General features: G+C 40.0%; 1 protein-coding gene across 1 annotated transcript; it reads right to left on the reverse strand.

The window, feature by feature from the left end:
* Window positions 1-269: 269 nt before the first annotated feature.
* Window positions 270-1,960, reverse strand: LOC145592067 (uncharacterized). Its single transcript, XM_081648531.1, has 5 exons — window positions 1,865-1,960; window positions 1,533-1,775; window positions 1,309-1,452; window positions 568-997; window positions 270-460 (listed from the first exon to the last, which is right to left on the reverse strand). Exons 1-5 carry the CDS (start codon window positions 1,958-1,960, stop codon window positions 270-272), a joined length of 1,104 nt encoding a protein of 367 aa, XP_081504657.1.
* Window positions 1,961-15,985: the final 14,025 nt, after the last annotated feature.

The following is a 15,985-nucleotide window of genomic DNA, read 5'->3' on the forward strand; positions in this document are numbered from 1 at the left end:
GAATCAAATGATGATGCTTATTTTGTTTCACAATTTATGTCACCTAAACTCCTTTCATAAATAGCATACAATTTTTGCAAAAGAACATTAGCTTGAATAGATTATGAAAATCAGTCAAACACCATGCATAAGTGTGTACACCATTAACACAAATATTTTTGGTGGCCACACGCTTTAAATACACAAAAATTATCCAAAATAAGCTAATGATATGTTAAAAAAAGCAAACACATAAACTCCTTGTACAGTACAAAGACACAGAACTACAGTTAGGCTTCATCATGCTGAGGTTGTGAAGGTTGAGTAGGCTGAGTTAACACTATTTCATCATGCTCTGCTGGTGCTTTCTTCCTGCCACTTCTCCTTGGAGCAGGTGCACTTTGTTCAGCTTGGGCCTTCTTTGCTTCTGCTGCTACCTTCTTTGCTGCTGCATGAGCTTGAGCATAAGTGGTCCCTCCTCCTCCATCAACAGGGTTAGAACACTTATTCACATAATGTCCATGGCCACCACACCCAGTGCACCTGTTTGGTTTTTTGGCCCTTTTAACATTTTTTCAGCATCTTCACCTGGCTCCTTTACCCTTTTTTTATTGCTTGGTCTGCCAGCCATTTTTCTGTAAGGTGGAAGCAAGGGAGCAGGGTATGGTGTGACCTCCCATTGAGTCTGTCCTGGCATAGTCCTGTAAGCTTTTTTATATGTCTCCACATGATATGCTTGATGAATATACTCTTCATGGTTCAACCTCAACATCCTAATACATGCTAAAGCACGCCAGCATGGAATGCCCATCAGATTCCACCTATAGCAGCCACATTCTTGCTTCTCCAAGTTAACAACAAAGGTGTATCCCTCATGGTCCACCTCAAACTCATACAAATCAGCCTGCATAACTCTCATATTTGACACCTCATCATACCCCCTATTAATCATCTTCATGACAGAAGGCATTATCTTTCCATCATACCCCCTTATGCCTTCCTTTTTAGAACAAAACCTCTGCATAACATATCTCCTTATCCACTCCATTAACTGCAAAATTGGTTTGGATCTTGCTTCCCTTAACACATTATTGAAAGATTCAAAACAATTATTGAGCAGCATACCAGACTTAGATGATGAACTGAAACTATGCCTAGACTAGTGGCAGGTTGGAATTGCAGCCAAGTACTCATAAGCCTCTTTATTCAACTCTTTAATTTTGTCCATGTGATCATTGAAATGATGTTGTTACATGTTTTAAAGTGTAAGAATGCAAGTCATAAACAGAGGCCCATGGACACAAAATAAAATCAGTACTAAGACCTTACCTTTGTGTTTGATCTAGCAGCCATCCAGAAGTACTCTTTGAATATAACCCCGGGGAATTTGGATTTGAAGTTTTTCCATATATGCCTACAGAAATATCTTGTCTCTGCATCTGGCATAACTGTATTGAATGCTTCAAGTAATCCCTGCAACAATGGGATTGCAGATTTCAGTAAAACAAAGTCAAAGCAATGAGTTAGGAAAGGACAGGGAATAAGGATATTACCTTCTGCCTATCAGACATATAGGTAAGCTCATCATCTTTATGCACCCAAGTAACTAAGTCAGCAACAGATATGATGTCATTTCTCAACAAGTCCAGGAACCAGGACCATGTCTCTGTATTCTCAGTCTCCACCACTGCCCATGCCAGAGGGAATATATTGTTATTCCCATCTTTGCCCACTACAATAAGTAAAATTCCTGGATAAGGGCCTTTAAGGTGTGCCCCATCAACCCCTATAAAGGCCTACAACCAGCAATAAAACCCTCCTTACAGGCCTGTAAATAGACATGGAGCCTCTGGAACAAGGGAGGTGGCTTCTCTATCCCATCCACCTTCACTACAGCAGTACTACCAGGGTTATACTTGATGATTATTGCAGCATAATCCCACACCTTCTTGTACTCCTCACTAGCATCACCAAAAATCATTTTTAAAGCCCTTGCTCTAGCATAATATGTCTTATAGTATTTGTAGGGAATATTTCAAGCATTAACCCCAAGCTTGAACCCCACTGTGATCATACACTTAAGTATGGTGGCGTCCAAAGGGAAGGAGGCTAGAGTAAAAGAGTCGCCAACAAATTTTAGGAACTTGTAAACCGTTCACAGGGTGAAGGTTACACCCCTTAACGATCCAGGAGATCGTTAACTCCAATAGGTCTGGAACCATGACTGGAAGTTCGGGGATGAAGGTACAAATCCAACCTAAAAGAGATTGAACCTGCCCTAAAATTAGGCCTCTACTTTATTCTTCTCGTATTCATGTGCGCTTTTTGACTAACATGCAAACATTAGATTAATCCTAAACCTGTTTAATCTATGTTGGTTGAATATTAATGCACGAATAAATCTATTATTGGCGATCACTTGAATTATAATCATATTAGCCCTAAACAAGATTATTAATTATCTTATTAAGCGTGATTACAAGTACCAATTCCCTTTAAACATGCATAAAAGGCGTGATCAAGCAATAACAATATATAATAAATATCAAGCAACATAATAATTATCATAATAATCATAACCATTATGATCATGTTAATAATAAAGCTTAAATATAATAGCAAGATCCTAGGCATGATACTAACAAGATTTAACAAATCCTAGCATGTCACTAAGCATTAAAGATCAAAGCTTTAGCCTTAACATGATATTAGAAAAGAGTAAAAGGCACCTTAAACATGACACTAGAAAGCAATAGAAACATCCTAACATTATACTAGGAATTAAACAAATTTAAACATGCTTTCTACAAGAATAGAGCAATAAGATTACATACTTTGATGCCTTGTACCTCTTTCTAATAACAAAATACACGCGTTAGTAAACTTCAAGGAAAAGTATAAAATCAAAGAATTCAATTAAATAAAGATTAAAAAGAGTTAGACTGGATTTGGGACCAAACCCTCAGAAAAGTATGAACCTTTCACGCCTAGGGCGAAGGCAACTTCGAACTTGGTTAGGTGTTTCTAGATCTTGTGTATGCGGAATTGTGTTTGTGAAAAGCTAGAGAGATGAGAGCTTAGAGAGAATTTAGAGAATAGATTATTTGTTGATTGTAGATTGTAGATTGTAGATGAATAAAAACAGAGGTTCAGGACCCTATTTATAAGAAAACAATCCGGAAATAGGTAGAATTTGATAAGGAATAAAACTCCACGCTGTCGCCGCAAAACCAACTTGTCGCTTGGCGACAAGCTCTGTCGCGTGGCGACAACGCTTGTCGCGTAGCGACAAGCCTGTTGTTTGGTGACAGCCTGAATTCCTACACTCCTTCAAACACAGAGTCCACTTATCAATTAAAATTGACTTGTAAAGTCCGTATGAAAACTGAAATCGTATTTTTCATAAAATAATATTTTATTCCAAGTAAAACTTATCAAACTTTAATTATTAATTCTAATTCTATTAGGACTAAAGAGAACCTTCTAGAGAATTCTAGAAGATTATAATTAATTCTAATAACTTTAGGAATAATAATTAACATTGGGCCCTCCCCTAGATTATCGGGCCGCATGTAAAGACCAAACCGGGCCCAGTTTAGTATTTTGGCCATAACTTCCTCATTATTCATCGGAATTGGGCTTATAATATATCGTTGGAAAGCTCTTTGCAAGCACCATCCAACTACACTATTATTGGACTCTTGTCGTGGACCAAATTAAACTGGATTGGCTATTTCCATAAAATAGAGTTGTTTTTTGAAAACAGAAAGAAAGAATTTTTAATAAAAACTAACCGCAACACCTGACCTTTCACACTTTCACTTTATTCGATTATCATTCGACACAAAAGGTATTCATCACTGGGTTTGGTTTTGGGGAGACACAAATGGGTGTCTACAGAAGCCCCCACTTTGACTGAGTTTGGAGAAACGCATGTTTCGAAAACAAAAGTCAAAGTATCGATAGGGACGGAGAATGATTCGAAAAGTTCTGCGATCCCAAATCACTCTTGTAACGCCGATACCTGCAAACTAGCATTAGTTAAACAGATAAAAGAGTTAAGAAACGCGTATCTTGCACCGTCGAGCACACGTCTCTGAAGGTAACCGATTTGTTGCATTTTGTTTTGACGATCTTCCACAAGCTAGAGAACGCCATCCCGCTTGAAGACTGCTACGCTTGTAACTGCCTCCAATTTCCGCTGTGATAATCTTCCACAAGCCAGGGAACACTATCGAAGATTGCTTCGCTTGAAAACGATCCTCTTCCGCTTTGTGACCATTTTCCACATCTTAGGGAACACGATCGAAGATAACTCCGCTTGAAATCACCTTCAGTTGTCGTGATAATATTCCGAAGAAAATTATCGAAGACCAACGCTTGTCGATCTTTTACAGTTCGCTTGAACTTGCTTCTGCTATGCCAGTACGTTGGCGCTTTTGCTGCTTGTGAACCATTACGTCGGTGCTTTTGCTGTTTATGAACCATTATGTCAGTGCCTTTGTGATGAGCCAATGTTCAGGCGCTTTAAGCGAAGTGAGATGATCTTTTTACCAGGTCGATCAATTAACTTAATTGTAATCGAGCCGATCATGTCAAGTTGCTTAGAGGGGCTAACTAGCGTACCAAGGAACCCAAACCGCTGCACGAGGTTCACATAACCATATTATGGAGCCCTGTACTCTGTTGCCGCTCCAGCGCTAGTCGGAACTGCTTGTCGCCGCTATTTCTTCTTGTCACCAAGCGGCAGGTTTTGTCGCCACGCGACAAACTTGTCGTTTGGCGACAAGGTCGGGTTTTTTAAATACCCTCCCTTTCTTCTTCATTTTCCGCTGCTGCTGTTCTGTTTTTTCACATTTGCTCAAAACTTCAACCTTCTCGTTCTCGCTCAATTCTCAACCGAATTCACTCAAACTTGTTGCAAACCAAAGCTTATTTTACCTATTCTCCCGATCTATGTAAGTTTTACTCAAACTCAACTCGGTTTTTGCTGAATTATGCATTCTTTGTTCGCGACTTTTCCGAAAATTTGAACATGTTCTTGCTTAATTTGCTTCGTTTGTTGAATTTTATGCCTTGAACTTGCTTAATTATGCTTATACATTGCCTTGGGAGTGTTTTGAGACTTGTTTGACTCAATTTGGTGAAGAAATGAGCGATTCACCATTGTTAGACCTCTTAAGGTCGTAAAGAACAATGTGATCCGTTCTTTGTGTTTTTACTAGTTCTTCTTGTACAATTTGTCACAATAATTATCATAGTATTGCAAGAAATTGTTTGGTTGCTTGAAAATGCTAATTATGCTTAAATTGAATTTGTGCTCTGTTTTAGTACTACGTACTCTATTTTTTTTTTGCGAACATAGTACCATGCGGCTAGGCAAACCTTAGATACTATAGAACCTTAATCTTTATTATTTGCATAATATAGCATGGTTAGGCAACGCGGCTCTGGTTCTCAGCCGAGGGACACACGCCGGGAGGACGAGCCTGTCGGTGAGGGTGAGGACCCCTCTACTAGACTTGGACCTCTCCCAGAGTGGGATGAGCACACTCTTTTCTTTTATCCTGAGCACCATATTTCTGAGCGGGTGCGACGCGGGCTCATCAACGGGAGGACTCGCAGTCATAGTTCTGGCAACGTCATCGGTACACTATACAACGCGTACTTCAGCAAAGACGAGGCGCTGCGACAACTCTGGGAGTCCTGTGGGTTGACTCCCCTCTTTCGGGCTACTCAGGCCATGTACTCCTATGATGGGGGTAACCTCGTCGTCCGAGCTTTGGTGGAGTTCTTTTCGGACACCACCAACACCTTTCACTTTCCCTGGGGTGAGATGACGGTCACTCCTGCCGACTTCAGTCTCATCACGGGTTTGGAGTTTCGTTCTTCTCCACTGCCATTTGACGGTGACATTACTGTCTACTCACCGATGCTTTTGGAGTTATTGGGTCCGATTGCTATTCGGGCCCGTGCTCAGGCTCAACCGGGACAGCTTAGTTCCCGGTGCATCCGCCGTTCCACCTTGGTAGCGGCTTTTGAGGATGATGCGACCACTCACGAGCAGTGGGTGCGCATTTTTGTTCTTATTTTGCTGTCAGGGACCTTTTCTCCTGACAAGGGTAGTCGAGTGCTCCTCTACTACCTGAGAGCTGTTCGCGACCTTCACCTGGTCGGGACATATGACTGGGCCAGCTTGGCCTATGATGACTTTCTTCTGGGCCTGCGACGTTCCTGCCGTCACAGGGCCTTGTCTGAAGAGCACTTTCCAGTTTCTAGAGGGTCGTAGAAGTATATTTCTATCCTTTTGAAATTAGCCCTAGACTTGTGCAAGCATTTGCTGACTTTCTCTTATCTATGTAGATTTGGTTCTACGAGAACTTCCCCTCGCTTGCGCTGGTGAGACCTTCACCTCGCGAGCACTCCCCGTTGGCACCAGTTGGGGAGGTCGCATCGGCCAGTTCGAGACTGCACGTATTCGAGATTTGATCCTCTCGGTAGATTCTCGTGAAAACTTGTTTTTTTTTTATATTACTCTTTTGAGGGCATTTATCTTACATAGCTGTTTTGTAGGAGCCTGGCGTGGTATACCGACCATGGACTGATTTGGCTATACCTGCGCCGGCCGCGCGGTATACTACCGAGCGTCGTTATTTTCAGGGGACGTATGATGCTACAGTGTATCTTGGCGAGAGAGTAGCTATTCAGCACTCCTCGGATGTTTTCGTCGTCCCCACTCGCCCGCCTCGACATATGTTTCATGAGGCGTTGATGCGTGACTCCCTGGCACTCCCTGGCGGTCTCATGTCCATTTGGGGCAGAGTTACGAGGATGACTTGCTGCCTTTGCTAGCGCCGGCCCCTGTTTTGTCTGAGGAGGCAGCGGTATGCTTTACTTTTTATTTTTCATTAGGTAGCCCCCCTAGTGAATTCTAATCATTTGAATTTTATTTTATTAGGCTGGGCCTAGGAAGTTCGTCCCTCCGAGGATGTCTATCTGTTACCAGGGTATGTTCGGACCGATTGAGGACATGATTCCTCCAGCCCCGAGGATCAACGTTTTGTGGAGCGCTCCATTCCTCGTCACCAGACTCGGGTGAGCTTATCTATTTTCTTGCTTTTGTATTTGTTCTGTATTATTACTGACTTTATTCCTTTGACGGTTTTCTCGCGAGGTGGTGACAGCTATGGCGAGGTGTATAGATGCCTTTCGCAGCCAGCTCGTGAGGTTACGGAATCGAGCTACCTGTCGGGGGAACGACGTTGAGGAGGTATCTCTCTTGTCTTTTTTTTGTGTCACCTTTTATTATATTCTTTACTTGGTATCTGACTTGATTTACCTTTGCAGGGACAACCTATTCCTTCACCCCGCACTCGGTTGAGACCCGAGGCTAGGAGAGAGCCAGCTAGATGTGGCTCAAGGCGTCGCCGCACTTTTGCTGGCGGCCGAGGTGGCCGGTCTAAGGCTGCTCCAACCGAGGACTCGGTTTCTTCGCCTGAGGATGTCTTTGCTGGGCCGACGGGCCAAGGAGGCGTGACATCGGCTCCTTCGATGGGTGGTGGGACGTACGAGGTTGGCTCGTCGTCGCAGTAGCCCTTACAGCCTCAGCCGTTGTCGATTGATTATCGGGGTGAGCCTGGGTGGACTGGCCCTGAGTTGAGGTTTCCGCCGACTGGCGGGTCAGGAGATGGTGAGGGGCATACACCCCGGGCTACAGCGTTCTTTGATATGATGGGCGCACCTCATCATCTACGGCCCCCGGCACCATAGTTTGTACTTGTGCTTATTTATTTATTTGACTTCATAAGACTTTGTCCGTTGTATTATATGACTCACATATTAGACATATTGTATATACACACTTTTTATATTAAGCCTGTTTTATCTTTGCATTTTATTTTTCATTTTATGTGCATGTGAGTGTGTGCACAAAAAAACAAAGTGACTTAATTTTTGCGCAAAAATTTCCGTCATTTTTATTATCAATGGAGGGTATCCGACTTTCTCCCCCCAAAAGAAATAATGAAAAAAAATAATTTCGACTAAAAATAAGCCTAAGCTCAATTTAATCAAAAGAAAAAAACAATATTGATTGGATTTGTATATAAGGGTATTGAATAACGGGGTGTAATGTGCAAAATCAAAGTCGAATCGAAGTCAGAAAAACGCGGTTTGTATAACGCGTAATTGTCACTGGCTTAGACGCGTTATCGCCATGCGTTTCCTTTGTCGCCACGCGACAGACGTTGTCGCCACGCGACAAACTTGTCGTTTGGCGACAGACTTATTTTTCCAAATCCTTTTAGAATTCGAAATCTGCCAAAAAATTGTTTATAAATAGCCCCCAAATCTGACGATATCTGTATAATTCGAACAGATTAACAATTAATTAGATTCAAAAATTAATCATGGCTTTAATTAAGAAGAGCTTTTGTGATTTCACTCGTGAGTGGTGTCGTTCTTTAACTACTAAGGAGAGAAAAGAACTTGACTTTTTCCATATGGGGGGTATTTATGGCATAAAGGGGGTAGATCTTGATATAGACTTTATTCATACCGCCTTAGAATATTGGGATCCTAATACTCATTGCTTTAGATTAGGCTATGATGAAATTTTCCCTTTACCGGAAGAGTTTGGTGCCATTCTAGGCTTTCCTTCATTAAATCTTGCGGTAATGCCTAGGGTGAGTGAGTATTATTACAAAGATTATGAGCGTTTCCTTGACCTTAGGGGTAAAGATCTAAAAAACATAGTGCATGGTAATAATGTTGATTTAAAAGAATTTGCACATTTTTATTTTGATAGACCACGCTCTGAATCTTTTCATGTTTATAGGGGAACAACTTTCCTCTTTTGCATGCTTAGCCAATATCTTCTTACTAGTGGTAAAAGTAATGATGGTCAAGCAATTATAATATCTGTGCTAGAACAAATTGAATTTGGGAGAAATCCAATGCCATTAATCATTGGAGAGACTATGCTTAGTCTTGATGAATTGAAAAAGAATCCAGAAGCACCTCTTCGAGGCTCTCCAATTTTATTACAAGTAGAAAAATAATATTCTTAATTATAAAAATTAAAAACATATTTTTGTATAGCAATACTAATTATGTGCATTGATTTTTACATATGTGGCTCATGGAGAGACTAGAATTAATTAGTCCTCCTGATAATATTGACAAATATACCCCCAATTTCTTTGTTCGGCGAAAGAAATGTTTCTCCTTGAAGATGGGTCGCCGTGAGTGGGGCAAAGTTTTTGCCTGTTGTGATTTCTCCATTAAATGGGTCGTTCCCTGGTGGAAGCTTGAAAAGATGATTGGGTGTAATACCCAACCCTTTTGTCGGCTTCCTAGTTTGTCAAAATTGACCTTTTATTAACCCTGTAAAGTAAAGAGGCAATATAGGATTGCGCAAATCATTCCTACGGGAGATCTTCGTCGCCCTTATGAATTCCCCGTTTCACAAGAAGTTAAAAGATTTGACAAGTATTGGTGTGCTAGGCCTTTATGGGAAGGGATTACCCAAAAGGTTCCACCTTCTTTGTCCAATGATGTGAAGCAATGGTTGATTGGTAGATCTCAAAAGGACCAAACCAAAGTAGAGAAGACCAACGTGAAGACTCGCCTTGGTGACAAGAAAATTCTTGCTAAGGAAGGCCTAGGTGAAAGAGTTGAGTTTAAGCCTCCTGTGATGCCTAAGAAGAAGAATGCTAATAAAGACAAAGGGAAAAGAAAGGTGGACTCTACAGAAAATAAGGTTTGGGTAGAGAAAAAGCATGGAGTTTTAGCTGAAGGAGAGACTATCTATACTAAAATCGAATGTAGATCCTCTAATGGATGTCTCTTAGCAAAAGTGATGGATGAAGAGGAAGATTCTGACAAGAATTGGAAAACAATTAAGAAAGAAAAGAAAGATTAGAGCATTGCTTTTCCTTCAATTTATTAGACAATTTAAGTTTTTTTTTTTTAAGTTAATTTTAATTTTTTTAAGCTTTATTTAAATTCCATCAATAATGTAATTCTTTATTTATTAATGCAATTTCAGCTTTTTAATTAAATTAACTTTACATTTGATTATTTAAAGCAATGAAAACAACTTAAAATATTTTTTCCGAAAAAATTTCTTCAAGTACGGAAGTTGAAAAAATTTCCATAATGCACCAAAGTTGTCCAGATGTCCGCAGAAAATTGGCGCTACTCATACAAGTCTGTCGCCAGACTTTTCCACTTGTTGCCTAGCGACACACTTGTCGTTTTTTTTTTGCGATAGATTTACTTTTTTTTTTTTTACGCTTGTGCTTTTGTCGATGCTGGGACGCGAAATTCTTAATAATTAAAATGGTCGCACCCTTTAAAGGGGTTGTCTACGTATCCTTTCTTAAGGAATCAGGCCAAACGTAACTCTCTTGAGTGTCCTACTCAAGTAATTATGGGTAGTACTTCTTAAGTTGGTCAAGATTGGTCATGTTTGAGAATTCATTGCCATCCATGTCACTTAATTGAGCTGCACCTCCTGATAAGATTGTTTTGACAATGTATGGTCCGGACCAATTGGGCCTTAATTTGCCTCTTGGATCCAAAAAAATTTTCCTCAATGATTTTAGTACCAAGTCTCCAACCTTGATGTTCCTTGTCTTGACCTTCTTGTTGAAGTGTCTAGCCATACGAGTTTGGTAGCATTGGGTATGATGTAGAGCTTCTAGTCGCTTTTTCGTCAAGTAGAATTAACTCTTTATACCGTGCTCTAGTCCATTCAACTTCGTCGAGTTTACTTTCTAACGCAACGCGTAGAGAAGGTATTTCTAGTTCTACAAGGTGTACGACATCCATTCCATAGACTAGGGCGAATGGCGTGTTTCCTGTTGACGTTCGAATTGACGTGCGATAGCCCCAAAGTGCAAAATGGAGTTTGTCAGGCCAATCCTTGTAATTTTCTGTCATTTTCTCGATGATAGTCTTTAAATTTTTATTAGCTGCCTCAACTGCTCCATTTGCTTGAGGTCTATAAGGGGAAGAATGGCGATGTTGAATACCATACTTATGTAACAATTCTTCACATTCGGCTTGAAAGTGAGTTCCATTTTCACTTATCATCTCATGTGGGACTCCGTATCGACAAATTATGTTCCTTTCGATAAAGAGTGCTACATGTTTTGCAGTGAGTTTAGCATATGATTGTGCTTCAACCCACTTTGTGAAGTAATCGATTGCTACCAAGATGTACTCGTGACCTCCTGTTCCAGGAGGTGTGATTTTTCCGATTATATCGATTCCCCATGTTGAGAATGGCCATGGTGAGGTGTAGGTGTAGAGAAGAGACGGGGGAATATGTTGCAAATTTGCATAAATTTGGCACTTAGGGCATCTTTTTACATATTGATGACAATCCTTATTCATGGTAGTCCAATAATATCCTTCTCGCATTATCTTTTGGACTAGCATTTTGCCATTAACATGCGTTCCACATACTCCTTCGTGGACTATTCTCATAGTTCTTTTAGCGTCCTTCTTGCCTACACATAATAGGGCTCGACCTTTAGATACCCTTTTGTGTAACTCATCATTTATGAGTATGTATTGGGAAGCCAAAAGTCTTAAAGCTCGTTTTACTCTTTTGTCAGCATGAGGGGGGTATTCTCCTTTAGTGACATAATTGAGTATATATCAGTATACCATGGTTCTTCTTCTTCTTCTTCTTCTTGGATTGTTTCATCATCCTCTATAGCTTGAATGTTTGCTGGTTTGTGTCTTTTCTCTATAGTTAGAGGCATTTGCTCAATTTCCTTAGGAATCCTAACCATTGAGGCTAGTCTTGCCAAGGCATTGGCAAATTGGATTTCTTCTCTAGGTAGATATGTGTATTCTACCTTTTCCAGTTGATCGGTGAGAGTTTCTAGATAGGTTTGGTAAGGGGCTAAGCTTTCGCTCCTTACTTTCCATATTTTGGAGATTTAGTTGATGATCAAGGAAGAATCTCCGAATATTCGAAGTTTCTTTACACCCAATGCTAAAGCTGTTTCGAGGCCTACCACGCATGCTTCATATTCTGCAGCGTTGTTGGTAACATCGAAATCTAACTTTATTGAAATTGGAACATGCTCCTCTTTAGGTGATACTAATAGGACTCCTACGCCACATCCCTTTTGGTTCGAGGCTCCATCGAAGTATAAAATCGAAGTATCATCTTCCGTGACCATCAAGTCTTCATCTGGAAATTCATTGTCGTGTATTGGTGTCGAATCTTCTATTGGAAAGTCCGCTAAGAAGTCCGAGATTACAGATCCTTTAATAGCCTTTTGAGGCATGAATCTTACATCAAACTGGGCTAGGTTGACTATCCACCTTGAGATGCGTCCGTTAAGCGTGGATTTCTCGAATAAGTACTTGAGAGGATCCATTTTTGACACTACAAAGACTGTGTGAACAAGCATGTAGTGTCTTAACTTGGTTGTGGCCCACACCAATGCGAGGCACAATTTCTCAAGTGGTGTATAGCGTGCTTCATATTCAAGCATCTTTTTGCTTAGGTAGTAGATGGTGTTTTCTTTTCCTTCTACCTCTTGTACGAGCATAGCTCCTATTGTTTCTTTGGTGACTGATAAGTACAACCTTAGAGGGATTCCTGGAAGCGCTGGGGCTAATACGGGAGGATTGGCAAGATAAGCTTTGATCTTCTCAAAGGCTTTTTGACACTCGTCGTCCTATATTACTGGCACGTTTTTCTTAAGCTTCTTGAATATCGGTTCACATATTGTTGTTAGCTTAGATATGAACCTACTTATATATTGCAACCGGCTAATAAATCCTCGAATTTGCTTCTCGGTTTTGGGCGGTGGCATTGACATGATTGCTTTGATCTTGGTTGGGTCTATCTCTATTCCTCTAGAGCTTATGACATATCCCAAGAGTTTGCCTGAGGTTACTCCAAAAGCACACTTGGATGGATTCAACCTCATGTTATATTTTCTTAGCCTCTCGAAGAATTTTCTTAAGGCCACTTGATGTCCTGGACGGTCTTTAGATTTCACAATCATGTCGTCCACATATACTTCGACTTCTTTGTGCATCATGTCATGGAGTAGGGCAGTTGCTGCTCGTTGGTAAGTGGCACCCGCGTTTTTCAACCCGAATGGCATTACCGTGTAACAGTAAGTACCCCAAGGTGTTATTAATGTTGTTTTCTCCATGTCTTCTTCGGCCATGAGAATCTGGTTGTACCCTGCGTATCCGTCCATAAATGAGAGAAGTGCGTGATTCGCTGTATTATCTACCAAAATATCGATGTGTGGTAAAGGGAAGTTGTCCTTTGGACTTCCCTTATTTAGATCTCGATAGTTGACACACATTCGAACCCTACCATCCTTTTTTGGAACTGGGACTACATTTGCAACCCATTCGGGGTATTTGGATACCCTGATAAAACCTGCAGTTATTTGTTTTTGTACTTCTTCTTTTATTTTAAGAGCTACGTTGAGTTTCATTCGACGCAACTTTTGTTTTATTGGTTTCATTCCTGGGATTAGTGGTATAGTGTGCTGACCTATTTCTCTATTAATTCCTGGCATATCTTCATATGACCAGGCGAATACATTGATGAATTCTTTAAGTAAATTAATTAAATTGGTTCTTTCATCTTTGTTTAGCGTGAGTCCGATTTTAACTTCTCTTTTAATGGTTGGATCTTTTGAGATATCAACCGTTTCAGTGTCCTCAATTATTGGTGTCTTATTTTCAAGTGTTTCCATTGCTTTAATAATTTCTTTGTCATTTTCATCATTAGTTAAGCAATACTCGTCATCTTGAGTTAAAGAAAAACACGAGGAATAAGGGGAAGAACACATATTATTAAACTCAGAAATCATTACATCGAATAAAGAAATGTCCGTTGGGACTTGATTGCTAACTATCCTAAGAGTAGATGTTGAAATAGAAGAGCTAGAGGGAGGTGCTACAACTAGAGACTTAGAGGACTCGATAGGGGAAGACTCTGACTCAGACGATTCTTCGAACATTGGCCCTTGTCCTGTAGATATTGAGATCTCCTTTCCGCTTGCAGTAGTCACCTTCACTGTCTTGCGCCATCCTCGCACTAAATCCTCTGCTGGAGTGATGAGTTTGGAAGGGTCAAAGTTCTCGCTTTGTAGGACTGTTTAAATGAGTGAGGAGTTATCTTCTATATATCTTGGCTCATTTTTTTCTTGCCCAAAGAGAAGTCCCATGACATTAAAGTCAAAGCATGGGGGTGCTTTTTCTTTATGGAAAGGAGTTGGGATCTGTAGACACCCAAATGTGTCTCCCCAAAACCAAACCCAGTGATGAATACCTTTCGCGTCGAATGATTATCGAATGAGGTGAAAGTGTGAAAAGTCAAGTGTTGCGGTTGGTTTTTATTAAAATTCTTTCTTTTTGTTTCCGAAAACAACTCTATTTTATGAAAACAGCCAATCCAGTTTAGTTTAGTCCATGACAAGGGTCCAATAATAGTGTAGTTGGATGGGGCTTGCAAAGAGCTTTCCAACGATATATTATAAGCCCAATTCCGATGAATAATGAGAAAGTTATGGACAAAACACTAAACTGGGCCCGGTTGATCTTTACATGCGGCCCAATGATCTAGGGGAGGGCCCAATGTTAATTATTATTCCTAAAGTTATTAGAATTAATTATAGTCTTCTAGAATTCTCTAGAAGGTTCTCTTTAATCCTAATAGAATTAGAATTAATAATTATATTTTGATAAAGTTTTATTTGGAATAAAATATTATTTTATGAAAGATACGATTTCAGTTTTCATACGGACTTTACAAATCAGTTTTGATCCATATGTGGACTCCGTGTTTGAAAGCGTGTAGAAATCCAGGCTGTCACCACGCGACAAGCCTTGTCGCCACGCGACAGACCCTGTCGCCTGGCAACAAGGTTGGTTTTGCAGCGACAGCGTGGAGTTTTATTCCTTATCAAGTTCTACTTATTTCCGGACTGTTTTCTTATAAATAGGGTCCTAAACCTCCGTTTTTATTCATCTACAATCATCAATCATCATCTCTCTCTCTCTAGCTAGAAGCTTTCTCTCTCTATTCTTTTTCTAAACCTTCCCTCTTACAAAATTCCGCATTCACGAGATCTAGATACACCTAGCCAAGTTCGAAGTTGCCTTCGCCCTAGACGCGAAAGGTTATAATTTCTGAGGGTTTGGTCCCTAATCAATATTTCCATTATTTGATTTGATTGTTTGATTTTATATTTTCCTTGAAGTTACTAACGCGTGTATTTTGTTATTAGAAAGAGATACGAGGCATCCAAGTAAGTACTTTAATTGTTTATTGATATATAGAAGATGTTTAGGTTCCTATTTTGATTCCTAATATCATGTTTAGGGAAAAGGTTATAATATCAAATATGCTTATTATGATTCCTGCGATGCTTCCTATTCTCTTTTCTAATATCATGTCAGTACCATGTTAGGTTTAAAGCTTTGATCTTTAATGCTTAGTGACATGCTAGGATTTGTTATTAATCTTATTAGTATCATGTCTAGGATCTTGCTATTATATTTAAGCTTTATTATTAACATGAACATGATTATAATGATGATTATTATGTTGCTTGATATATATTATTATTGTTATTGCTTGATCACGCCTTTTATGCAGGTTTAAAGGGAATTTGTACTTGTAATCACACTTAATAAGATAATTAATAATCTTGTTTAGGGTTAATTTGATTATAATTCAAGTGATCGCCAATAATAGTTTTGCTTGTGCATTATATTCAACCAACATAGATAAACAGGTTTAGGGTTAATCTATTGTTTGCATGCTAGTCAGAAAGCGCACACGAACACGAGAAGAATGAAGTAGAGGCTTATTGTATAGGGCAGGTTCAATCTCTTTTAGGTTGGATTTGTACCCTCATCCCCGAACCCTATTTGGTTCAAGACCTTTTGGAGTTGACGATCTCCTAGATCGTTAAGGGGTGTAATCTTCACCTTGTGAACGGTTTAC

This window comes from Chenopodium album, chromosome 18, assembly GCF_948465745.1.
Source record: "Chenopodium album chromosome 18, dcCheAlbu1.1, whole genome shotgun sequence".
Classification (NCBI taxonomy): domain Eukaryota; kingdom Viridiplantae; phylum Streptophyta; class Magnoliopsida; order Caryophyllales; family Amaranthaceae; genus Chenopodium; species Chenopodium album.

Bases quoted from the DNA above. Each gene is read 5' to 3' on its own strand.
- LOC145592067 (XM_081648531.1), bottom strand. From the start codon at position 1,960: ATGATTTTTGGTGATGCTAGTGAGGAGTACAAGAAGGTGTGGGATTAT. The intron at 1,776-1,864 runs GTGGATGGGATA...TGCTGGTTGTAG, and splicing joins GTAGTACTGCTGTAGTGAAG to GCCTTTATAGGGGTTGATGG. The intron at 461-567 runs GTGAAGATGCTG...CTGTTGATGGAG, and splicing joins AAAAAGGGTAAAGGAGCCAG to GAGGAGGGACCACTTATGCT.